The sequence below is a fragment of the Pleurodeles waltl genome, chromosome 9 (assembly GCF_031143425.1).
Source record: "Pleurodeles waltl isolate 20211129_DDA chromosome 9, aPleWal1.hap1.20221129, whole genome shotgun sequence".
Taxonomy (NCBI): Eukaryota; Metazoa; Chordata; class Amphibia; order Caudata; family Salamandridae; genus Pleurodeles; species Pleurodeles waltl.
The window spans coordinates 936,345,806-936,373,153 of record NC_090448.1 but is presented as its reverse complement, the minus strand read 5'-3'; the positions used below and the strand labels follow the sequence as shown (position 1 = coordinate 936,373,153).

Genomic DNA, 27,348 nt, shown 5'->3' with positions numbered 1-27,348 from the left:
TAAAATTCCATGGAGTTCCTAAGATTGTTATCCCTGACAGGGGATCTCAATTCATATCACACTTTTGGAAGGCCTTCATCCAAGAATTAGAGGTAGAAGTCAGACATTCGACTAGCTACCACCCGGAAACAGATGGTCAAACTGAAAGAATCAATCAAGAACTGGAACAATATCTTCGATCGTTCCTTCTGGATAAGGCGGGTGAGTGGTCAGAATTATTATGGGTGGCAAAGTTTGCACATAATAATTCCAAGAATGTATCTACTGGGTACTCTCCCTTCTTTCAACATTCTAGAAGGTATCCTAATCCTTTTACTTGTCAGGGAGACTTTGGGATTCCAGCAGTTAGAAATCTCCTTTATAAAGTGATTAAAAGAAATCTGAAAAACGCTAGGCAGCATAGGAAGCAAGATTATAAGGTGGGAGATCAGGTTTGGTTGTCAACCCATCATTTTCGTTTAAAGGTGTTAGAAATGGGGTCTCTGGTTGGCAGTCAGTTGGCACTCTGTCCAAGCAGGGGCCCTCAATCTAGTCAGGGTAAGGGAGATACACACTTAGGATAACCCCTGCTCACTCCCTTGGTAGCTTGGCACAAGCAGTCAGGCTTATCTCAGAGACAATGTGTAAAATATTTGTACCAACACACACAGTAATACAGTGAAAATACCACAAAAGGGCTCAACACCAGGTTTGAAAAATAGCCAATATGTATCTGAGTAATACAAGACCAAAATGACAAAAGTCCAACATGCACAAGCACAGTTATGAATTTTTAAAAATTAAACATCAATATATTGCTTATAAACACAAGTGCATCAATTTGGTGATATCACGTCGTCGTGATGGAGTCGTTCCCAACAATCCAACACTAATGGCGCCAATCACAGAGTCAAGCGGACCCCCATGTACAGTACCTTCTGCAAATGAGGAAACATACCGGTGCACGGAGTCGGGATAGAGGCGTCACTGGATCCGGTGCGGCTCCGGTTCTAGTGCTGCGGAGCAAAGGAGTAGGTGTGAGACGTCGGGTCCTTACTGTGGAGGTGAGGCAGCATTGGTGCGATGCGTTGGATCTGTGCACTTATAGCGGGGTCGATATCCAGTTGTCACGCTAGGCGTGGTGCGGTGAAGTTTGGTGTCATGGGTGTCAGTGACACAGCACTTCTAAACTCATGGAGTGGACTTCAGCGAGGCTGCGGTGGCATCGGACCTGCGGGTCATCGCATTCAAGCAAGGACCACGGCCTCAGTTGCAGCCGGTGTCGTGGAATCCGGCAGCAGCGTCCGTCTGGAGTCGTCCGAAGTTGGTACACTTAGTTCTTCTTGGTTTTTCACCAGCTTCTCCTTTCAAGGGCCCAGGGACTGGATAGGGCACAACTTGGCAGGCAGGAGTCTCAGCAGAGAGTCCAGGTGCTGGCAGAGGAAGTCTTTGGTGGCCCTGAGACTTCAGAACAGGGGGCAAGCTTAGTCCAAGCCCTTGGAGATACCTCTCAAGCAGGAATAAACTACAAAGCCCGGTCTTTGTCCCCTTTGTGAGGCAGAAGCAGCAACTGCAGGATAGCCCAACAAAGCTCAGTCACAGGCAGGGGCAGCACTTCTTCAGCTCTTCTCCTGGCACAGGAGAAGTGATCTAAAGTCTGGGGTTTTGGATCCAATACTTATACCCCTTTCTGCCTTTGAAGTTGATCTCAAAGAGAAACTACACTTTAAGGATATTTAAAGGCAGATCCCATGTAAAAGACATCAGTACATGTCCCACCTTTAACATACACTGCACCCTGCCCACGGGGCTACCTAGGGCCTACCGTAGGGGTGCCTTACATGTATAAAAAGGGAAGGTTTGGGCCTGGCAAATGGGTACACCTGCCAGGTCAATTGTCAGTTTATAACTGCACACAAACACTGCAGTGGCAGGTCTGAGCCATGTCTACAGGACTACTCATGTGGGTGGCACAATCAGTGCTGCAGGCCCACTAGTAGCATTTGATTTACAGGCCATAGGCACCTCTAGTGCCCTTAACTAGAGACCTACTAGTAAATCAAATATGCCAATTATGAGAAAGCCAATAACACATACAATTTCACATGGGGAGCACTTGCACTTTAGCACTGGTCAGCAGTGGTTAAGTGCCCAGAGTAACAAAAACAGCAAAAACAGAGTCCAGCACACAGCAACAACCTGGAAAGTACTGGCACAAAGTTAGGGGAGACCACTCCAAGGATACCAGGTCTCACAATATGTAACTTGTTAGTACTTGCACAGGCACAAGTTGATCTGGTAGTCTGATTGCATTGTTGCCAGTGGGGTTGTGCATAGATACCCGTATGATTGGTTATCTGCAATCTTGGAATCTCTAGATGTGTGTGGGTCAAAGAATGCACAGATGTCTATGTGTGTGTTGCTCTTTGTGTGCATGGCTGTTTGTGTGTGTGTGTTGCTCTGTCTGTATATCTGCATGCTGTGTGTAGTCTAAGTCACTGTGTACACAAGTATTCCCCTATGTGCCTACACTATACAAAGGTCATCTACATTGGCTTTTTCTATGATATTTACTGAAAATCACCTTATTGTTCCTATTTGTATGACTGCCACTCAAACAAGTTGTAATATTTGATGCCTTCTAGATATCATACCTTAAGTTTAGCTGATCAGTACAATCATGGACATACAGAAGAACATCATATTTCTTTGGGTGTTTTCTAACCATACTGAGACCCTTGAGATCCAGGAGACATTTAAACCCTTCAAGAATTCCATTCTAATAGCTTTTTTTGTTAACTCCAGAACTCAGTGGCAAGAGAGGTAGCCTTATCAAGAAATCTGGACTTTATAGCACACACACTGGAAAGAATTGGGTATCTCTTCATGAACCCTGCTCATTTTGGGAATTCACAAGGAACAGACGACACCAACAGACTTTTGTAACGTTTGACTGACCATCTTGTATTTGAAAGCTGATCCATTAGCCAACTAAGCAGCAGTGCATCCAATCAAGAGCTGTTTCATTATTAAGAAAATATACATAATAAAAGTACAATAAAAAACACAACTGCAAGATCTTTATTTTATGATGCCTTTGCATTTCTTCTTGGTGTTATCCTGCAGATCACGCCATCCAATGGTCTAAGAGTTCCATTATCAAGAATCTTGTCACTCTGTCCAGCCACGAGCTCAAATTCAAACCTTTGCAACAGTTTTGCCATCACCACTTTAGCTTCCATCTGTGGAAAAAAGGAAAGCAGTTACAAAGAAAGGAAAGAAGGGACCTAGGTCATTTTGTCATGGTTGTCCAAGCAAGCTGCAGAAATCTCAGCACGATTCATAAGAGGTTCTGACACACTTTTATGCATACATTTTATTAGTAGATGAAGCCAAAGTTGCAGTAGTTAACCTTCACCAACTTTGTAAAACTTTTTTTCAAACTTTCACCCACTTCACAAGGTTTGTGAAGCTTCACAAAATAGCCACTGGACAAACCTAGCGAAGGCTATATTTTGGGGGCATTTTCCACCTGCAATTTTATTTTTGCAAGAACATTCTCCTGGAAACATTTCCAGGCATTCTAACATCTCTAAACGTGTAGAGTCAGAAGTTGTTGGCAGAGTAGCAGTTTGCAATCATGCACTTCATTTTATATCTGATCCTACAGACCAGGTATGTTTTATGGCACAGATGTCATGTGTTGCATATCACCTGGTAGGTACTCTAATGGTATGTGTATTGCACCCCAATTTCAGATTCAATTAGGTTTAGAAGTCCTTTGCAAATAAAATTGTTCACAGAAACACATGGAGCCCCGGCGGCTGCACTCTTCTCAGTTTTGGGTCAGGCTTGACAGTGCAGCTGTTGCCATACATAATCCGTTCAACTCAAAAAGAGCTTTCAAGAATATACTACAGAGAGGGGCTGTGGATCCGTCCACATGTTGGTAGTCAGGAGTACATGTTTGGATTGGTCAGAAGGTGTGCTTTTCCACTGAATAATGTGCTTCCCCTCGCTGCAGCTACGACTATATTTTATGTTTGACCTCGGAGACCACGCCAGACTACTGTATTATGAAAAAAAGTATTACATGCCACACATAAATACATATAGAGGCTTTTTGCCAGTGCTGCAGCCAATTTATTTGCTGTTAATACGCTGAGTGCAGAATTTGTAGTAGGTAAACATGTTTAATGTTATAGGCCGGTGTGTAAATAGAGTGCTGAATTAAGTTAGCCTAACTGTTGATGCCATGTTAAATGGAAAAATAATGCACTAACACAAAAAGTCCTGTTTTTCCACACAGAATAGTTGCTAGTGCAAGATGTTTTTCTTCTCTTTGCTGCAGATGCTGCAACTTCTGAAGACTACTTTTAGCTAGTGAATAGACACTTGTCTTGTAGTAAACAACTGATAGTAGGGTACTCATTGAGAGGAGTCAAAAACGACAGGAAGAATGATTCATGGGAAGAGGTTTTTGGACAACAAAAAAACATGTTGTAACTTTCCAAGGACAAATGTCTGAAAGTCTATTATGCTCTGTTGAGAAAATGGGTAGTTTGCTTATTACCAGGAGCTTGCTGATATTCTATCGCTGGATGAAGACGAAAGAAAAAATTGTTGCAACATAGAATGTGTGTGTTTATATTAGTGTGTGATCCTATCCTAGCGAGGTAGAGCTTGAGATTTCCCTCCCTGACCTTTGGTCTGGAGACTCATCTCTAAGTTTCTGATGCTTTCTCTTCATGAGAGGCTGCCTTATTTAGATTGTACTGAGCTGTTTGCTGATATCTCTGAGCTTAGAATACTTTCCAGCTTGTCATGCAAAAGCCTAATGCTTGCACATAGCTTTCTCCCTCATCAGGATTCTTTATTGAGTTTTGGAACTGACACCTTTGTTTTTATGGATTATATTAATTTTGAATGCTGAAATATAAAGATTACTGCCTAATGACTAAATAGATGAAAAACTAAACAATTTGAAAATAAAAGCCTTGTAGCTCACACTAACTCTCTTTATTGATTGCATTTATCACATTAATGATTCATCGATTATGTAGAAGACTTCTCCCTATTTCTGCTTGTCAATAAACAAATGTCCATACAACCAGTGACAAAGCTGCCAAGTTTTCAGATTGTTTATGTGTGACATTTCTATGTTTCCAAAGTGCTTATGAGTGACATTCAATGACCAAATATGTAACAGTTAGTGTGATAATTTTTCACAAGTAAAACCAAGTAATGAAGTCTATGGAAAGAGATAAACATCAGAAATTAAAACCTTTTAAGCCACAAGAAGCTCTAAAAAGATGTAGAACTGCTGCTAAGCATTTGAAATGAAAGGTCACCTTAAACAAAACTTGTGTACTGTGATCATTCTTAACAAGCTGAAAGAGTCAAGCATATCAACTATCACAAGTGTTAAAAAATCTGAAGTATTGGTGCAGGTGGCCTAAAACTGAACCACTTTGGATATATCAGCAAAAACGTCCCCAGCTCCTCAACTTAGAGAACCAATAAGACACCACATTACACTAGAGACAAGGTCATGTTTCAACCCAAGCTGCACCACCAAAGGTCATTGTTAGACATGTCTTTACGCCACAAATTATTGATAATTCATAGCAGTCACACATAACTAGTGGCAGGTTGAAACTATTTGCACTTGAAAATACAAAGAAACCCAGTCTGTTGTGAAAAGATCGGAACACACTGCTTTACAGATGAAGTATTGCACAAGACATTGTGGCAATGTGAAGGAAATCGCATGTTGCAGAAAATGTGGAATTTTGTACCAGGCACTCTGCATCTTGAATAGTAAGCACTGTTTTGAGCTCAGACAATCAACTATTCAAAAGGAGAGATCCATTAACAGAAATAAGTGGTAAGAAACTTTCGCCAGTGGGCCTTAGGTTCATTATACCACTTGACTGAAGCTTTATCTCAATGATTAAGTAAGCTAAAACCAATCTTAGATTGTTTGTCATTCCATTTAGTGGGTGCCTGGCAGTTCAGGAAGCAATGGTCCTATTCAATAAGAACTATTCTGATCTGCATGTGGCTGGTCTCTAACTGAAGTGCAAAGTGTGAATATATGAGGGAATGGAATGTGACCAGAACGGCTACTAGTGCTAACCTTTTTGCAAGCATTCCACCCACCAGATTTGTATTTTCTTCATGGTCACTGAGGTTGGACAAACATGCCATGCCATGAACAATTTACCAGGATGATGGGAGCATCGTAGAGGTAGGCCACAATAAAGCACAGACTCAAAATGTATCAACTATTTATAATTCACACAATTCAGGCACATTGCAAACCAAGAACAACAGTGGAGCAAGGAGGTGATGGGTGGCATGATGAGGGCAGGGTATGAGCTGTAACACCAAGAGAAGCCGACACTGTCAAAAGCAGGATGGTGAGCTCAAGAGAAGTATGGTAACTACAGAACAACGTTGATGAGGCGAGAATAAAGTCTTGGTAGCCTCTGTGACTCACGTAAAACACTTAAACTCAACTCCAACAGATTATGCTTCAACCAACAAACTTCTCGCATCTGCGCATTAGTAGCTGCTCACTCAACCGTCGCTTTGGGATCTTGACAAACAGTAGGAAAGCACAACAGAAATGCTATGGTCCGATCCAAAGAGAGCAGGAGTACTGAGATGGGAGCAGAAGCCGCACAGTTGGATCACAGGTTGGTGCCATTAAATGAGAAACATCCCCTTTCTCCCAGGCTCTTACTTATGCCTGTTGCCCCTTCTTGGTTTCCTAGTTTGTTTCTGAAATTGGAGTTGTTGGAAATGGCCTTTCTGCAGGGTCACCTCCTTCTCTTTTTCCGACATCATTTTTACTGGCTTTAGGACTCTGCGCACTTTACCACTGCTAATCAGTGCTAAAGTGCATATGCTCTCTCCTTATAACATGGTGACATTGGCTCATATCCAATAAGCTTATTTATTTACTTGTAAGTCCCTAGTCAAGTACACTACATGTGCCCAGGGCCTGTAAATTAAATGCTACTAGTGGGCTGCAGCACTGGTTGTGCCACCCACATAAGTAGCCCCCTAACCATGTCTCAGGCATGCCTCTGCAGTGCCTGTTACCAGTTTCACTGCCACTTCGACTCAGAATTGAGAAGTACTTGCCAAGCCTTAAACTCCCCTTTTTCTACATATAAGTCACCCTTAAGGTAGGCTCTAGGTAGCCCATAGGGCAGGGTGCTATGTAGGTAAAAGGCAGGACATGAACATGTGTGTTCTATATGTCCTGGTAGTGTAAAACTCCTAAATTCATTTTTGCACTGCTGTGAGGGCTGCTCCTTTCATAGGATAGCATTGAGGCTACCTTCATATACTGTTTGAGTGGTAGATCCTGATCTGAAAGGAGCAGCCAGGTCATATTTAGTATGGCCAGAATGGTGATACAAAATCCTGCTTAATGGTGAAGTTGGATTTTATATTACTATTTTAGAAATGGTACTTTTAGAAAGTGACACTTCTCTACACTTAAATCCTTCTGTTCCTTCCAATCCACGTCTGGCTAGGTTTAGTTGACAGCTCCCTTGTGCATTCACTCAGACACACCCCAAACACAGGATACTCAACCTCACTTGCATACATCTGCATTTTGAATGGGTCCTCCTGGGTTGGGAGGGTGGAGGGCTTGACACTTTCATGTCAAAGGACAGTAGCTTGCCCTCACACAAAGGACTGCCACACCCCCTACTGGGACCCTGGCAGACAAGATGGAACTGAAAGGGGCCCTTGTGCACTTCTAAGCCACTCTTTGAAATCTCCACCACTTCAATGCACATTTGGGTATTTAAGTAGGGTCTCTGACCCTACCAACTAAGACACTTCTGAAGTAAGACACTTCTTGTCTAGACACTCTTGTCACAGACACTTCCTGGGGAAAATAACCTGAACTAGAACCTGCAACCTGCCAAGAAGAACTGCCTGGCTGCCCAAAGGACTCACCTGACTGCTTTCTGTGAAGGACTGCTGCCTTCCTGTTGCCCTGCTGCTCTCTGGCTGTGCTGGGAAGTGCTCTCCAAGGGCTTGGATAGAGCTTGCCTCCTGTTCCCTGAAGTCTCAGGACCAAAAAGACTTCATCTCTGCAAGAAGGACTCCTTGTGCAGCGAAAATCGACGCACAGCCTGCCAGAAACGAAGTACAGCCTGCAACGCGGTGAAAAATTCACTGCACGCCTAACTGGAAAGATGCAGCCCGACTTTGCAATGAGAAGATTGACACAGCGCCAGCATAGCCATCGGAAATTCGACAGGACCAATAAGACTTCATCTCTGCAAGAAGGACTCCTTGTGTGGTGTCTTTAGCCAATGGAAATTTGACGCACGGCCCACTGCATCGACGCCCAGCCAAGCTGGAACGACGCAGCCTGACTTCTTGAGAGGAATCGACGCAGCACCTGCCGTGAGGTAGAAATTTCCATGCAACGCCCACCGGATCCACTCAGCCCCTGTGACTTTGTCCTGTCAGCACTGGATCTCAACGCATAGTCCCCGGGGCGTCCGAAAACCGCACAACCCAAAGAGGATCCAAGACGAGCGCCGGAAATTGATGCAAAGCCTTCCCTGCGTGAAAAATAAATGACGCATCACCGTGTGTGGCCTGAGAAATAGACGCACACCTCTCTGTTTTACACGCATCTCCTCCTCTGCGGTTCTTTACGGAGATTTTGGACGCAAACCAGGTACTTTGTGCATGCAAAAGATATTTATTGCTTTGAAGAGACTAACGACACTTTATATCATTTTTACAGTGATATCTCAACATATACGTATGGCATCTTAATCGTTTTTTAACTGCATTTATCCAGATAAACATATATTTTTCTAAACACTGTGTGGTGTATTTTTGTGGTGTTCTCCAGTGTTATTGCATGATTTATTGCACAAATACTTTACACATTGCCTTCTAAGTTAAGCCTGACTGCTCAGTGCCAAGCTACCAGAGGGTGGGCACAGGATAATTTGGTTTGTGTGTGACTTACCCTGACTAGAGTGAGGGTCCTTGCTTGGACAGGGGGTAACTTGACTGCCAACCAAAGACCCCATTTCTATCAGGAGTTTATTTTGGATTGGACTGTAGCGCTTGGCAGAGCTGCACAAAGCTGAAAGCTATTCAAATAAGTGAATGAAAGGCACAAACACTCCAATAACCAAAAAAAACAGAGCAATCCAAGCAGAATGGTTCCAGTTATGGATGCGTACAGGAGGAGTTACGCCAAATGAAGGGTTAAATCATGAGTTTGATCACGAGACTGAGAGAGCTGTGGTTAGTAGTTGAGTCAGGAGAGGAGCCACGAGACCTGCAGACTCTTCACATCACGGAATTTTAACCTGTAGCAAAGTATGCTGCCCTGCAAGCTGCCCAACCAGGAGCCCTGGTCAGAAGCACATGGGTCCCGCATTCACTCTGTAGTTGAGATTCATGCTGGTGCGGAGGCAGGGCCACAGAATCATACACACAGGCATCACATGCACAAAATCACTAAGTGGAAACATATCCGGAGCACAGGCCCACTACAGAACTCTCTTAACAAGAGCAGTAACACAGTACCAAAATCTACCCCCCCCCCACTCCCCCCCCAGGCTACCGTGCTGGTGAACTAGCCATTTAAAATCACCCGTGATGGTAAGCACGGCCCATGCTTGCATTAGAAACCATTTTCTCCAACTATATTTTTTAGAATATCTGTAACCCGTCTTCAGTATCATTCGGCGTCTTCAGTATCATTCGGCATCTTCAAACCAGTGCAGGCAGCTATCTTGGGAAGGTGCTGCAGGGTGCTTGCTGCTTACATGAAGCTCCTCATAAAACACATTTCGGGTGGTCAGGGGGTGCTATAAAGGCGTCACTAATGTACTTTAGTGCAGTGATGGGCACAAAAGTGTCAGGCTAACCCCTGATGCGTGCTACTTGGCACGGCTGCAGTGGCGGGAGTTATTTAATTATTACACTTTATAACTGAGACATAAAACCCCGCTCTCTCACCAGCTTTTTTTATCCATTGGTCTATTCAGTCGTCATTCACATTATGCTTCCTCCCATCACAGCAAACTATATGGGTCAATGGATCCGCCCAGTTTAGGCAGTAGATCATCTGAATTTTACTAGTGCACAATGTGCAAAACTACTTAAAAGTAAACCTGTTAACCCGTTTACTACCTTGGCTGTTGAGTAAATGTCCTGTTTATATATATATATAAGGTTAAGCATAACTGATTTTCATAAACTGCAGTGTTTATTTTCCTGTTTGTCATGGCATGTCAACTCCAGCACACAGCGACTGAGACAATCGCTGCCGTCTGCAGTGTTCTGCGTCTAACACGGGCACTTATTTAGAATCTGTGTATTCTTTCATTCTTTAACATTCAGTACATTGCAAAAATACATGTTCCTATTAACATATCGGCAGTCTTGGAACTGTAGAAATGAGATAGAATAAGAAACAAGCATTGGCAAAACAACAGGTCTCGTTTATGGGCAAGCTTCTGCCTTTGGCAATGGGGTGAAGCAGTGAACGGGAGGGAGGATGGGGTTGGTGAACGGGAAGGTGGGTGGGGATGCTCAAATTGTTAAAAAATACAGAGGCAGGAGCAAGCAACAAAGAGAAACAAGTAAAAAAAATCATTAGAACCCAACAGCTGAGGATACCCAAGTACACAAATGTGCAAACACACATCTCTTCTGTCCCGAGACCACAACCTAGACAGCCTCATGCATCTCCCCTCCACGAAGCGTCTAGAGACAGCCCAATACAACAGCCCTTTGGTTCCATTCCAGGGCCTCTCGGAGGAGGAAAGTGGCGAGGCATTCAATACCAATCAGCCACGGATGAGGAGACCGACACTAGGCTGATGGCATGCACCTCTAAGTACGCAAAACAGCAAAGATGCCGGCGCTCGCACCACACGTCAAAACTCGTAAGCCATTCACTCATCATGTGCAGTCTGTCCCAACCTTTCACACTAGAAAAATGTGATATATTTTTATAAAAATGCAATAAAATGGCTTTTATTGATAGCCCAAGCACTGTATTCTAAGTTACCCTCAAGGAGAGCACTCATCCAGTGTGCATGTAACCGGCACCACGCTTCTCGCGTGCATACATGTGTAAGTAGACATGGACGTGTCTTCTTCACAGTGCTGTGCTTTTAGCGCCTCTGTCTCAAATTAAAAACCTGAAGCATAATGCTTAGGCAAGTTCAAGAATGTTTTTCAGCAGAACCTGCACCTATGCTGTTTGCAGAACTCGGAGGAGATATATCAGTGTGTAATTTCTACCCATTAGCTTTCCAACTCGCACCATTCCTTTAACCACGGACATTTCTGAAAACTCAAATATCCTTGATGTTACGTGACCTCTTAGCCTGACAGATCGGTGCTGGGCAGGGTTGCAGGGATGAAGTAAGAGGAGGACGGGAAACATCAAAGACGCAGATAGCAGGGAAATTAAACATTCACTGCTTATATCTGCTATGTGCCCTGCCTGTCCCATTTTTGAATCGTGGCAAATTTACACTGCAATCGTTCTGAGATGGATTAGCGTTGGTTCATTACATTGAATTATAGTAACACCTGCTATTTCCAGGGCTTAGAGACCTCAAAACTGTGGTATAGAACCCTAGAGATGAAAACAAGTTGTTATTCGGGTCCCGAAAAAAAAATATCTATGAGCAATGGGAGTAATACAGACTCCAATCCCCAAAGCCCATCTTGGCATCTTTGGTCACCATTAGAAACCACCAATGAACCTGATCAATGGTCATGAAAATGCTGATATTAGTGATGCACAGCTACTGTTATCTTATCAGCCTTCGTATAGCGCACATTTACCATCAGCGTGACCTTGTAATGCTGGGACACATAACTCATTTGAAATATGTGCCTCCATCAGTGCCCGGAAGACTTTCAGCCCAGTCCGAATAATCTCATAGACCTCAATAGCGATCAACAAATAACTCCTATTATATCCCTGCAGAGATCACAAGCAGCCATCACACTAACTTACACAGGTCTATGAAGTCCCAACAGACCTGTCATCCACACGGTCAGAATAGGGGTCACACACTATTGTTGTACAATTGTGCCTGAATACCCCCGTGGGAGCTATATTATTCCATTTACCATTCCCCTTCTTCTATGACAGATGTATGTACCCTGTGGTTGAAACGGAAATACAGAAGTGCAGTACTCCCAGTTTGCTACTGAAAAGAGCCCTGACCCTGGCCATCCCCTGCAGGCCCTAGGCCCTTCATCTGCCTGTGGGCTTTAAACGGACCTCAGCAATGAACACCCCTACAATCAGGCTCACGCTGACATGTGCCCTGCTGACCTCCATGGGGATTGGACAGCTTGGAGTACAGTGCAGGCTGCAGGGATGAGAAAGTAAACACACAGGTCGGAAGGGCTCCCTTGCCACTTCATTGGAGCGAGGACACCTGGCAGGTGATGTGTATCATGGGAGAGTGGTCTCAAGGATGCTGAACCACCACAGACCTCTGAATCATATCAAGAGACCTGGAAGAAAGAGGTGCGTAGGCACCCAGGGCCCATTGTTTACATACCATAGTCCTTGCAGCGTCAATGATAAGAAGAGACCCAGAAGAAACTGGCATATGCACGAAGGCTCACGGGTCCCAATGTTTTACATACCAGAGTCCTTTGTGTGTCGGTGACCATTGGTGGGGCGTCGTGCTGATAAAATAAAAGGTGCGCGGGGTGAAACATAAAAGTGGGCGCCATGGTGATAAAAGAAAGGGGACAAGATTTACTGACCTGTTTTCTATTGAGCTGGAAATCTAAAGGCAGGTGGAGCAGCTGTTCAAAAGGAGAGCCTTCCCATGCCGCTGTGCAGAAACAGAAGAAAAAAATAGTGCGCAGAAACAAGCCTAAATGCACACAAGTGGAAGGCTACAAGTTTTGGGGCACTGCTCCGTGGGAGTGAATAACTGAGGAAAAGGCGGGACAAATAGGAAAGATGAACCATTTGGAAGCAAGGATTTTTAAAGGACACTAAAATAAATAAATTAAAGGAAATTGGCTATAAGCCCACGCAGTATACACAACATGTCTTGAAGAGGCAGAGCAAGTACTGTCTAGGCTCAACCTAAAAAAGCATTCAAGTGTACGCAACCATATATTCCCATATACAGGCGCACATCCTTGTCTGTGTTCTTTTACTTTAACAGTTCCAAGAAGGCCGACACACTTCTTAAAGCTGCCGGCTAACGTCTTGTCTATGCAAACTATTTGTTTTAATTTACTCTTGCACCACATTTTTAATTTCCTTTTACTGTGACAGACCTTTTATGCAAAGCTCAAAATATAAAATCAATTATCAATTATCATTTTATTAGCATCACTGTTATTGCATTTATATTTATTTGAACTTGACCTCCTATGTGCTAAGGTCGGTAGCGCTTTTGTAAGCCATCGTAAGTCCATGAGTCTATTGGTTGTGCTGTCTCCATTCTGTTTGACGTTAAACACACACAGAGGCACAACAATGCAGTGGAATCCTCTTTTTAACTGTAGCTACTTCAAAATATATTGATTATTAAGGGTAGTTGAAGTATCTCAAATAAATGTATATGTTGGACCAGGCATCTCCAAAGAGTAGTTTATGAGCAACTGGTAGCTTTCCAACTACCTGTAAGTATCTCCCCTATCTTCAGCCCAGCCTACTAATCTAGAAGCATTTGCTAGGATGAACTGATGTGTGAAAACCAATATTAAAAAATGCATATTTGAGATGAAAATGTGTGTATTTCTAGAACTTATAAGCCGATTTTGGAGAAAAATTGTTGAATTTCCAAAATTAATATAACACCATTGTTGGACTTTTTTGCTTATGCATGGTCATCCCCAATCTTTTTGCCTCCTGCCTCCTATTTTTTCTGACCTGTTGCTGTTGGATTTTGAATTCCGAGCACTTTACCATTGCTAACCAGTGCTAAAGTGCATATGCTCTCTCTGTAAATTGTATTGTTGATTGGTTTATCCATGATTGGCATATTTGATTTACTAGTAAGTCCCTAGTAAAGTGCACTAGAGGTGCCAGGGCCTGTAAATCAAATGCTCCTAGTAGGCCTGCAGCACTGGTTGTGCCACCCACCTGAGTAGCTCTGTAATCATGTCTCAGACTTGCCATTGCAGTGTCTGTGTGTAGTTTTAACTGTAAATTCGACTTGGCAAGTGTACCCACTTTCCAGGCCTAAACCTTCCTTTTTCTTACATGTAAGCTACCCCTAAGGTAGGCCCTAGGTAGCCCCAAGGGCAGGGTGCACTGTATTGTTAAGGTAGGACATATAGTAATGTGTTTTATATGTCCTAACAATGAAATATTCCTAAATTCGTTTTTCACTGTTGCAAGGCCTGTCTCATAGTTTAACATGGGGGCTACCTTTAAATATGATTAAAGTGTAGATTCCCTTTGAGAGCGGATGGACATGTGAAGTTTGGGGTCTCTGAGGTCACAATTTAAAAATACATCTTTTAGTAAAGTTGATTTTAAGATTGTGTTTGAAAATGCCACTTTTAGAAATTGGGCATTTTCTTGTTTATACCATTTCTGTGACTCTGCCTGTTTGTGGATTCCCTGTCTGGGTCAGTTTGACAGTTGGGCTGCTTGCACCTCACACTAGACAGTGACACAAAGGGAGTTGGGGTGTAGTCTGCGTTTCCTGAAGAGCCATCTGTGCTAGAAGGGAGGGGAGGGGTGGTCACTAACACCTGAAAGGGCTGTGCCTGCCCTTACACAATGAGGTCTCCAACCCCCTGGTGAGTGTCTGGGGCCTGGCCTGGGCAAGGCAGGATTTCACATCCAAAAGAGACTTTACTTTGAAGTAGGCCTACTTCAAAGGAGAAATTGGGTATAAGAAGGGTCCCAAAACTACAGACTTTAGAACACTTCTGGAAACAAGAGGAACCTCTGCCTGGAGAAGAGCTGAAGAGTTGAGGAAGAAGAGCTGCCCTGCCTGTGACTGTGCGCTGTGGGGCCATCCTGCAGTTGCTGCTTCTGCCAGAGTAAGAGGACAAAGACTGGACTTTGTGTGCCTTCCATCTTGAGAAGGAATCTCCAAGGGCTTGATTTAGAGTTTGCCTCTTGTTGTTTGAAGTCTCAGGGACAGCAAAGACTTCTCTCTGCCAGCACCTGGAGTCTCTTGAGAGACTCCTACTCTGCCCTGTGGTGCCCATCCAGTTCCTGGGACCCTGAAAGGAGAAGCTGGCAGTCTAAGAGGAGGAAATCCATGCAAAGAACGCCGTGCGGGGAAAAGATCGATGCGACTCGGATCTGCGGCTGAAGAAACGACGTGCCGCCGACTCTGTGGCTGAAAATCGACACTCGCCAGAAACGTGACCGAAGAATCGACGCACGGAGCTGGAGAAATGACATGCAGCATCGCTGATGGAAACTCGGAGATCCAAACCCGCGCTGCATGGCTTTAAATCATTGTGCGGCTGGATTTCCGATGCAAGTACTGCTGGGCGTTTAAAAACAACACAAGGCCTGCCCGGCCCCAAGAGTGCTAACCAGATCGATGCATCGCTCTCCTGACGAAAGGAGAAACAACGGAAGGTCTCACTCGTGAGTGAAATCGACGCATCGCAAGCCCTTTTTGACGCGCACTCGCCCGCACTGGGTTATTTTTGATGCACCCAAGGTACATTTTCACACTAACTGTGTTAGTGTGTATTTTAAACTACATAAAGACTCTTTTTGCTTTTTAATTGTCGTTTTGGTCTTGTTTTGTTTAATTAAATATTTCCTATTTTTCTAAACTGGTGTTGTGTCATTTTGTAGTGTTTTCCTTAAGTTACTGTGTGTGGTGGTACAAATACTTTACACTTAGCACTCTGAAGTTAAGCCTACTGCTCTGCCAAGCTACCAAGGGGGTAAGCAGGGGATAGCAGAGGGTGATTCTCTTTTACCCTGACTAGAGTGAGGGTCCTTGCTTGAACAGGGGGTAACCAAAGACCCCATTTCTAACAGCCATTATTTGAGGGATAAATCATGCGGCATTGGAGAGACGTAGACTGCATTTATGATGACATATTGAGTGTCTAAACCCTCAATGACTCAAAAAAGCACTTTTATTCATAAGCCAGACATATTGGCATTGCCAAAGTTTGTTATGAAATTGTTTGCGCCTCATCTGCTGAACTTGAGGCTCCCACTCCATTGTAAAACTTCTGATTGCAGCCATGACCCTTGACACACTGCCACAACTAACTGCTGCTTTTTGTGATCTTTTGCCTACAACAGAACAGTGTCAAATTAAGGATGTTTGAGGGTCCAGGCAACACATTATGTGGGCCTCTGTTCGTAACAACTTTTAATTGTTTTTATCCATTTTTTGTTCGTTTTAGTTATGATATGAAACAAACTTTCAGAAATGCGGTTAAACAAAACTGTTGCAATATATTTTTCTAGTGGCTCCAAAAATCTTCAAGCTGATACTGAGCTAAGAGAAAGAAAGTCAGACAGGTGAGATGGAGACAAAGTTCACTTTCCAATGGGACTCTCAAGAAGGTGGGGCACTGGGCAATTTCCCATTTTGCCCATGCCTGAAAAGGTCTCTGAAACAGAAGGGCTAGAAAACTAGGTTCGCCATTAGAAAAGATTACCATGCGGCAAGCATTTTTAAACTGAGCCTGACTTGTTTAACAGAACTATCTAATTACTGTGCTTCCGTTATCACTATTTGTGCGAGCAGAAGATTCCATGCACAGGATGATTTTTAGGTTGTCCCTGCATCTTGCATGATTAAAAATGAATTGATGATCATATGTGCTTATAAAAAGACAACTCGCTTAGCATTTGTACTTACCTTGAATAAAATATATCAAAATCACAATCAATTTATGGTGTGTTACTTGGTTACTGTAGTTGCTGGGGCAAGAGGCAAAACTAGTCTAGTGGCAAAGATTGGTCAACTGCCACAGAATCTGAGGAGCTGCGGCGAACTGGCCCGATATAGGGTAACAAACTTTGCAATTTCAGAAAAGTTGGGAGCTTGTCTCCTTTGTAAAACTTTGACATGGAATTATAATACCGCACTCAGAAAGAGAGGCGGGATCTGTACTGATGTAGAAGAAAACTTCAAAGTTCAGCCCAGTCTGCAATCGCATGTGTTTAAAACCGTGAAATGGAAAAAAGCAGTATATTCATACCCAAATTCAGAAGTCTTTAGAGTCTCATGAGAGTGAGAGAATCTAAGAGCAGACTACTTTCAAAAGTATCAGCAGCGTGCACATAATTTCTATTGTATTGACTCAAATAGGATTACCTGCATGTTAGAAGCTTCCCTGAACTCATGAGATGAACTTGGGACATTCAGTTTGTAACTTGAGTTACCAAGGGATCATTGTAGTTGCTTCAACACTAAAGAAAAGTAAACGTGGTATTCACATACCTATCAAAAAGTAGGGAGGGTGCTCACAAAAGTTTCCAAAGCTCTCATGGAGGCCACCATTTCCAGGGGTGTGCTCTTTAGAAATGGGACCAGTGCTACACTTAGTCTAAAAAGACCTTTTTTTAAAAGAATGATCAGTCAACCGTACAACCATACTATTATGACAGCCTCACCAAGAGGTGACCAAAAATTGTCTAGGACTGCAAACATATAGCTAAAGTGAAGCTAGACTGTGTTATGTCTATGGTTTGTGCTGTAAAAGATTGTTTATTCTATCTCAGCACATTTAGTTCAAGTGACCACAGCAACTGTTATTAAAACACCTTTAAAATATCTCTCATTGCATTCAGGGTAAGGGGATCAAACAATTTGTTGTTGTGCGTGTTGTAATTCTTTTAGAAAAGTAATGCAAAAGGAGCAAGAATACTGAGGTGTGTGATCCAAGACAGTCTACAGAAGTCAGGGCCATGAGGTTCACATGGTTAGTGAAGATACCTGCTTAAATACAGCTAACCATGATTACGAGAAAGAGTGGGACAGTACAGTAGACATCGGATTCTCTGACACCAGGTAATTTAAGAAAACTAAACTGTACCTCCTTCCCAGCATTAAATGATAGAACAAGGTGTTCCAGTTCATGTCATATTAAATGTTTTGGCAATTGGAACAAGGATTCTGGGGTTCTGTCATTAAAAGCCATTATTCTAAAACAATTTGCGGAGTGAATCTCATGGGAAGGAAATTCAGTCTTTTTGTACAAAATGCCAAATTGTACAAAAAGCCAATGAATACAATACCTTAGCATTAAATTCTTACCTGAGCAAATACTTGGCCAATGCAGGAACGTGGTCCCAGGGAAAATGGGAAGTAGGTATAATACGGCCTATTTAGTAACAAAAAAAACACAAAAATATGATAAATTAATGATACACATTATTTTAATCAATTTATAAAGATAACACGATAACCAGATTATTACATCAAAGGAAGAAACAAAAATATAAAAATTGAATATTGCTATGAACAGAGGTGCCAATCTCAAAAATAGCTCCTCACAGCGGAGTAACATATAGAGATATGAGTTTTACAACCTTGCGCACCGCCACTTTTCACTAGCTCTTGATAAGTATTCATTGTGAACAGTACTCTGTTTCTTGGTTGACACAAGCGCGTCAATCAGGCCCTAAGTGTCTGCCAAATTTCATGCATATTTGTCAAAGGGTACAAAAGTTAAAAGCAAATCAACAAATAGTTTTTTCAGCTGACAAGATCTAGAAAAGTTTTAACGATTTTAAGTCCATCTGCACCTTTGTCAAACACTTATATCTAAAAATGACAACTGATTTGCACCAAAAGCACAAAAAGCACACTTTCGGAGACACGTTTTATGCCAAGTATGGAGTAAGTTTTTCAGCAGTTTTTTCTGTAGCGCAAACAACATTTCCTATAGAAGTTAAAATATCTTTTCTGACCCAATCTTTAACTTTGTTTCCGCTGCACAAAAATGCATAAATATTGGCTTTTCAGATCTTAACCGCTTGCATAAGAGAGTGACAAATTTTGTGCATATCAATCTATGAAGTCACCAGAATGAAGAGGTTGAATTTTAGACCTATTTGGAGCATTAATTTGCAGAGTTCCACAAACCTAGTTTTGTGGATCTCTGAAAACCCAATATTAAAAAAATATTCAAACCTGATTGCAGAAAGGAGCATTTCCTCCTGTCATGCATTTTGATGGTGAGAATCTGAAGTTGGGTACATGGAACAGATTTACACCAAAACCACAAACAGCGTAGTCTGTGTACCAAAAGATACCTTTCTGCCAAATTTGGTATAATTCCGTCCAGCGGTTCGGGCTGTAGCTGTTTTCAAAACTCCTATGTGAATTAAAATGGGAAATGCATGGTTTTTGACCCCCCCCCCTTTTTCTCAGTAATCCCCGCTTGACGGATCACCCCAAAACTTCCCATGTGCAACCAGAATCACGGCACACACACACACACACACAGCCACTGAAAAAATGAAACCCGATGGTGAAATAATTATTAGGTTTGTTTATACCACAATCATCTATGTTTAAAAAAATCTCTGAGATTCGGTGATAAAAAACACTGTGATAGTGCAGTTATGGTTACAATGGTTACAAATCAAATCCTAAAAAAACACTTACATTAGCTAGTTATGGTTCAGTCAACTAACCATTACTTGTGCCAGCCTAAAGCTCTGTTTAGTACTATGTTTTGCTCTTGTAGATAGGCCTTTTTATGTGCCATTGGTTAAAGGAACATAAGACGCTGCACATGGTCAGTTATGCTGAGCTTCAGTTGTGCGTTAGCCAAACCATAACAGTTTTTTTCCTGCAGATTTCATTTTTTTATTATGTCCCCATTCACCAGCCTTGTACCCATTCTGAGCGGTACATAGCCTCCAGCTAGGCCCTGCTCCCAACACCCTTCACCATGTCCAGTGGTGATAGGCCCAATTTGTTAACTCTGCCAAATTTCATACAGCATTAAGAAACAATAGCAAAGTTACCAGTGCTCGCTCATTTATTCTTGCCCACCTGGACGGGTCAGTTTAAAATAACATAACCAGCAGAAAGCCAAACCTACTGAACGCCTGCCAAATTTTGTGTGAATTCATCAAGCTGTGTTAACTTGCAAGTCAATAATTCTTTGTCAACTGCCCTTAAACTTTAACACCTCCATTCTTTACCTCCCACTCTTTAATTTTACACCCCACACTTGCACACTTTGGATTTGCATGGAATTGCACTAGGTGTAACTCATTAACTGCCTACCACATTTGATGCAGAGTACTTGAATAGTGAGAAGGTTATACACCAATTATAATTGTATTGCCCCCCCCCTTCAACTTTGCCCCAACCCCTTAAAGCATTGGCAGAAAACTTGGCATAGTAATAGAAATCTACACCTTCCAAGCTTCTGGCAAAGGTTGCACAGATTTATGACTCAGTACTGAAATTATTAGCAAATTCGCACATTTTTGTCTACCCCTTCTTTTAACAAGGTCCTCTCTAGATGGATCTATGCCTATCTGGAAATACCAAGAGGCATGTCAAGATACTAAGGGCCTGACTACGACCTTGGCAGAGGGGATTACTCTGTCACAATCGTGACAGCTATCCCGCCCGCCATATATCAAATTCCATTATATCCTACAGAACTTTTAATATGGCGGGCGGGATATCCTTCACATTTAAGATGAAGTAATCCCCTCAGTCAAGTTTGCAATCACGCCCTAAGTGTCTGCCAAATTTAATGCATATTTTTCAAAGGGTACAAAAGTTAAAAGCAAATCAACAAATTGCTTTTCAGCTGACCAGATCTAGAAAAGTTTTAACGCTTTTAAGTCCATCAGCACCTTTGTCAAACGCTAATATCTAAAAATGACAACTGATTTGCACCAAAAACACAAAAAGCACACTTTCGGAGACACGTTTTATGCCAAGTACGGAGTAAGTTGTTCAGCAGTTTTTGCTGTAGTGCAAACAACATTTCCTATGGAAGTTAAAATATCTTTTCTGACCCAATCTTTAACTTTGTTTCCGCTGCACAAAAATTGGCATTCAGATCTTCATTGCTTGCATAAGAGAGTGACAAATTTGGTGCATATCAATATATGAAGTCTACCAGAAGGAAGAGGTTAAATTTTAGACCTATTTGGACCATTAATTTGCAGAGTTCCACAAACTTAGTTTTGTGGATCTCTGAAAATCCAACATTAAAAAAATATTCAAACCTGATTGCAGAAAGGAGCATTTCCTCCTGTCATGCATTTTGATGGCGAGAATCTGAAGTTGGGTACATGGAATGGATTTACACCAAAACACAAAAAGCGAAGTCTGTGTACCGAAAGATAGCTTTCTGCCAAATGTGGTATAATTCCATCCAGCAGTTTGGGCTGTGGCCGTTTTCAAAACTCCTATGAGAATTAAAATGGGAAATGCAAGGTTTTTGACCCCCCCCTTTTTCTTGGTGATCCCCGCTTGACGGATCACCCCAAAACTTCCCATGTGCAACCAGAATCACGGCATACTTTTTTGGGAAATTTTGTGAAGATTAGTCAAACGGTTCCAAAGATATAGGCAAGTCAAAAAAAGCTTTTTCTATGGAAACATGGTCCTAACTATAACTACCTACTGGCAAGAGCCCGTAAGTAATATATATATATATATATATATATATATATATATAAATATATATATATATATATATATATATATATATATATATATATATATATATATGTATAAATGAGTTTCAGATACATTTTTTATATATATATATATATATATATATACACACATATATATATATATATATCTTAAATAAAAAACAAAATATATGCTCAGTCAGAACTGGGCGGCAGTGTGAAAATCTAATTTATTGACAAAGCATCTCCTCACACGTTTCAACCAAAAAACAATCTTGATCACTTAAGCAAACTTGAGACAACAATCCCAACATATATCCTGTTAACAAAGAAAGAGGACTAACTGACACGAAAAGTGCATAGAAAACAAACAAGATATGCACCATATTAGAGTTCTTCAAAAAGAAATACAAGTATATTATTAAGCCAATGTTCTCTTACAGAATACATCCATGTCTCTCAATCATACATTATCTGATGATGATGCATGGATGTCAAATTGGAGTTGTCCGAAAAGTACTAACTACTTTGACACCCGTACATTATGAGATAGCGGGTGATTATATATGTATGTAATATATGTCTGTATGTGTGTGTATTCACTGAAAAAAAGGTTGAAGTAACATTATAGTTAGGTGAATATGCCAGCGACAACATTAATATTTTAATATATAAAGACACATAAATTACCAGTTATAGTTAGCAGAACTAACTATAATTTGCCCCTGCCATGCAGTGCCTATGATCTTGCATATTACATTACTCGTGACAGGTTCAATGACATCATTTATGACATCACTGATGACATCTTAAATGATAACATTGATGACATCACTAACCCACCTAGGGCACCTACCATGCAAACATTGGGGACCACGGGGGCAGCTCCAGGCCCCGCGCAGCCCCAGCTGGGTTCCCACATGCTGCAGGACCTGACACTGCTCCCTCCCGGAGGGATCAGCTATTTATGCTACTCCCTCTGGGTTGGAGCAATGTATTGCTCTGTTTCCCTGCTTGCATCAATGTGGACAGGAAAACAGAACACAAGTCTGCTCCCAGCTGGTCGGAGCACTACTAAATGTCCCGCCTACTAGGAACAGACCTTGTGTTTTGGTCCTGTTTGGTGGGAGACTCAAAAATTTTCCTGCCAGATGGACGAATGATGGAACAATGCATGCGTATATCACGCATGCCTTACCAACGCGGTCTCGACAACAACCGTGTCTTTACCATGCACGCCCGTTGAAAAAGCATGTGTGGTAAAAGAACATGTGTTGTAAATTCTCCCCTCTCCTGCTCCCTTACACTTAATACCATCCTCACCCTGCCCGAGCCTTTAAAACTGCCCCTTCCACCCCTGAGCCCTAAACACCCCCTGCCCTGATCCCTAAAACCTACCCTGTCCTAAAAGCTACCCCAACCCCCCCACCTTGAACCCTAAAACCTACCCTAACCCCCCACCCAACTCTGTACCCTAAAACTTACCCCACACTGTCCTAAAAACTACCCCGACTTCCCCGCCCTGTACCCTAAATCCAACCATGCCCTGTCCTAAAAACTATCCCAACCTGCCCTGTACCCTAAAACATACTCCGCACTGTCCTGAAAACTACCCCAACCTGCCCACCCTGAACCCTAAAACTTACCCGCATGTCCTAAAAACTACCCTGACACCCACCCCCGCTCTGTACCCTAAAACCTACCTGCCCTGTCCTAAAAACTACTACGACTCCCCACCCCTGTCCTGAACCTTAAAACCTACTCCACCCTATCCTAAATACTACCCTATCCCCCGCCCTGTACGATAAGACCTACCCCACACTGCTGTAAAAACTACCCCAACCCCCTGCCCGTGCCCTGAATCATAAAATCTACCCCACCCTGCCCTAAAAACTACCCCGACTCCCTGCCCCTGCTCTGTACCCTAAAATCTACTACGCCCTGTCCAAAAAACCACCCCAATCCCCCACCCCCGCCCTGTACTCTAAAAACGACCCTACCCTGTCCTAAAAACTACCCAGACCCCCCAACACCATCCTAAACCCTAAAACCTGCCCTACCCTGTCCTAAAAACTATGACCCCCACCCCACCCTGTACCCTAAAACCTACCCCACACTGTCCTAAAAGCTACCCCGACCCCGCCGCTCCTGCCCTGTACCCTAAAACCTAACCACCCTGTCCTAAAAACTACCCTGACCCCCCTCCCCCACCCTGAACCCTAAAACATACCCCGACCTCCATGCCCCCGCCCTGTACCCTAAAACCTACCCGCCCTGTCCTAAAAACTACCCGACCCTGCCCTGAACCCTAAAACCTACCCCACCCAGTCCTAAAACATACCTGACCCCCTTCCCTGTAATCTAAAACCTACCCCAAACTGTCCTAAAAACTACCCCAATCCCCCTCCCTGTTCCCTAAAATCTACCCTGCCCTGTCCTATAAAACACTACAACCTCTCCACCCAAACCTGGCCCCAGCCCCACTTACCTCTCTCTCTCCTCTGCTCTCTGCACCTTCCTGTTCTGCCCGAACAGTAAGACCGGTCTCTCTGCCGTCAGCACGCATATGCGTGGTAAAGGCATGCTTGCTAGACGCATATCAGTAGTAATGGCAGCATGGTCAATGCATAGCATTGCATTGACCACGTTGTAAGTGATGTGTCCCTGCCAGACAGGAGCAAACACATGTTCTCCTGCCAGTGCAGACAAAAAACCCACTTTGTCAAAGGTGGTCTCCCTGGGATACAAGTGAGATGGCACTGGGGCGATAGGGTCCCCGGGGCTATTAAAGGCTCAGGAAGGGTGTGTGTGGCCCCTCCCTTTAAACTTAAGTGACGGCCCTATGGGATGGGTCCCCAGGATCTTTTTACAGCTCAGGGATGGGGGTACAGCCCCTCTCCCCTTAAAAAATACTTTAGGGACCAGAGAATGATGTCCCTGGGGCTGAAAACTGCTCTCCTCTTGATATAAGAATGCGACCCGGGTCACAATTTTTTTTTTTACAATCCTGCAGGAGTTCCATGGGGTCATGGCAACAGTTGTAATTTTTTCCCAATTTTGGCCCGGAGGTTCCTATCCTGCCCCGTTATATCATTTTTCTTTTGCAACTTCTAGATAGGGGACTAAGGCCCTCATTACAACCCTGGTGGTAAATCCCGCTTACCGCCGTGCAGAAGACCGCCAACATACTGCTGCGGCCGCGGAATTCCGCTACAGGTATTACGACCCACAGTCCGGAATCCGCCACAATACAGACACCCACACAAGTCCGCCACACCAAAGGTCAGTGATAAACTGGCGATAACAAAACCAACACCGTCACGCCAACAAGAATACGCCCACACTATCATGACCCAGAATCAATGCGGCGGTCCTTCAACCGCGGTAATCCATTGGCGGTACACACCGCTGCGCTCAAAATACACACACATATACAAAACACAACCACATTGGACAATTCGAAATACACACACCTGATACACATACACACACCACACCCACACACCCAATCCAATATACAGCACACACCCACATCACCCACAAACCCTTACTACCAGAAATTTGAAAGCAGGCCAGAGAGAGACATGACCTAAGACAACACCAGCATCCACAGACACACAACACCATCACTTACACAACATCCACGCACCTCAAACAACACACACCAACACACCCCCTCACATCACAACAGATACCACCTCACACATCACCCACACCACATCATGGCACCTCAACGACACCCCAGGTTCTCTGAGGAGGAGCTCAGGGTCATGGTGGAGGAAATCGTCCGGGTAGAGCCACAGCTATTCGGATCACAGGTGCAGCAGACATCCACTGCAAGGTAGATGGAGCTATGGCGCAGAATTGTCGACAGGGTCAACGCAGTGGGACAGCATCCAAGAACACAGGATGACATCAGAAAGAGATGGAACGACCTACGGGGGAAGGTGCGTTCCGTGGTCTCCAGACACCAGATTGCTGTACAGAGGACTGGCGGTGGACCCCCACCTCCTCCACCACAACTAACAACATGGGAGGAGAAAGTCTTGGCAATAATGCATCCTGAGGGCCTCGCAGGAGTAGCAGGAGGACTTGACTCTGGTAAGGCAAATCTTTACTACTTTATCCCCCCCACCCCACCTGCATGCCATCACATACTCCCACCCTCACCCTCACACCCATCACCTCAACAACCCACAGATACCCCACCAACACAACCCACACATCCCAAAACCAAGCCCTGCATGTAACACCAATGCATGGACTCCCATCACTCAAGCATGTCCACGACAGAGACTCACTCATGCCCCAAAATCACCAATCACACAAGGACCAAGCCAGTAATGCAAGCCCTGGAGTAGAGGGTCAACCACCCATTGCACACAATGGCACACCCAGATACAATAATTATGCATTTACACCCCAACAGGACCCCTACCCAACGTCACCGGACAGGAGGTGCCAGACATATCCAGTCCCCACACAGAAGAGGCCCACAGTGATGGCAGCAGCTCTGCATGCCTAGATCAAGATGACCAGCCCGGCCCATCTGGGACCTCAGGACAGTCGGTTCCCCTGACACTGTCACAAGCCACCACAGAGCCTCCCCCCTCGGGAAACACCAGCACAGCACCCACCTAGCTGGCCCATCCCTCTGTCCCCAGGACACGTCAATCAGCAGTGTGTCCACCACTACAGGGAACCCAGGCAAACCCAACAACCCAATAAAATCAGGGACCTGGGGGCAATGGCAGTGGGCACATGGTTCAGGGGACAGAGGCACAGGGTAACAGGGAAACTGGGAGGACTGCTGTATGACAGGGGGAAGACAGGCCCAGGGAACCCACTATCCACGAGGCACTCTCCAACATCATGGGAGCTTACCATCATTCCCAGGAGACGAAAGCAACGGTACTGGCCAAGTTTCAGGAGACCCAGAGGCTGCAGCAGGAACACTGTCTTGGGATCAGGGAGGACCTGAAGTCCATAACACCACACTGGTCGCCATTGCAGGGGTGCTGGTAGACCTTCTCAACACCAGGAGGGACACTGTGGCACAACAAGGGCCCCTGACACTAGCCTGAATGATGAACAGCCCTCCACCTCCACCAGTGCTAGTGGACAGGAGGCCCCGCCACAGGAACAACAGTACACCAGCACCCAACCCCCTGCAGATGGAGAACCACCCCGCAAACGGTCCCTGAGATCCAGGAACAAGTCAGAGAACATTGCCAGGACCCCCGCCAGGAAATGAGACCCCCCGGATGTCACCCTTCTGTCCCACTATGTCACCCTGTCCATCCTTAAACTGCCATTGCTCCACTTCCTATGCCCCTTTGGACAATGCACCTGTGAAACAAATAGACTGGACACTGCCATGGACATTCCTCCACCCTCACCCCAGCCCATTTTACAACCCCCTCCACTTATGAGCATAGGAATAAACACACTTCAATCACAAAACAATCTGGAGTCAGTCTGTGCTTTCACAAATGTGTAATTGCAATATCTATGGAATATAGCAATGTCAATTTACTTGGTCACATGCCAATGTAACACAGCTGTAGGGCAGCAGTAAACATAGCAGAGGGCACAAAGTGGGACCCAGATCTGTGAAATGGAAAGTCAAAGTGACAAGTCAGGGTCCATACACTAAATGAAAATGACAGACTTATGCTAGCTCAAACAATAGTATGAGATGTGGGAAGCAGTGACATCTTCTTATCTGTGTCTCACTGGAA

At 43.8% G+C, this 27,348-nt stretch overlaps 1 protein-coding gene across 3 annotated transcripts in view; it reads right to left on the bottom strand.

Annotated features, from left to right (window-relative positions):
• Positions 1 to 2,917: 2,917 nt before the first annotated feature.
• The window catches only part of LOC138260123 (cholesterol 24-hydroxylase-like), a 247,845-nt gene continuing 223,414 nt past the window's right edge, over positions 2,918 to 27,348 (bottom strand). For all 3 annotated transcript variants that reach the window (XM_069208296.1, XM_069208298.1, XM_069208297.1), the window contains exons 14-15: positions 18,246 to 18,312; positions 2,918 to 3,221 (exon numbers count right to left, since the gene is read on the bottom strand). In XM_069208296.1, the coding sequence (XP_069064397.1) occupies positions 3,066 to 3,221; positions 18,246 to 18,312 (223 nt within the window). In that variant the 3' untranslated portion in view covers positions 2,918 to 3,065. The remainder of the gene's footprint in view (positions 3,222 to 18,245; positions 18,313 to 27,348) is intronic.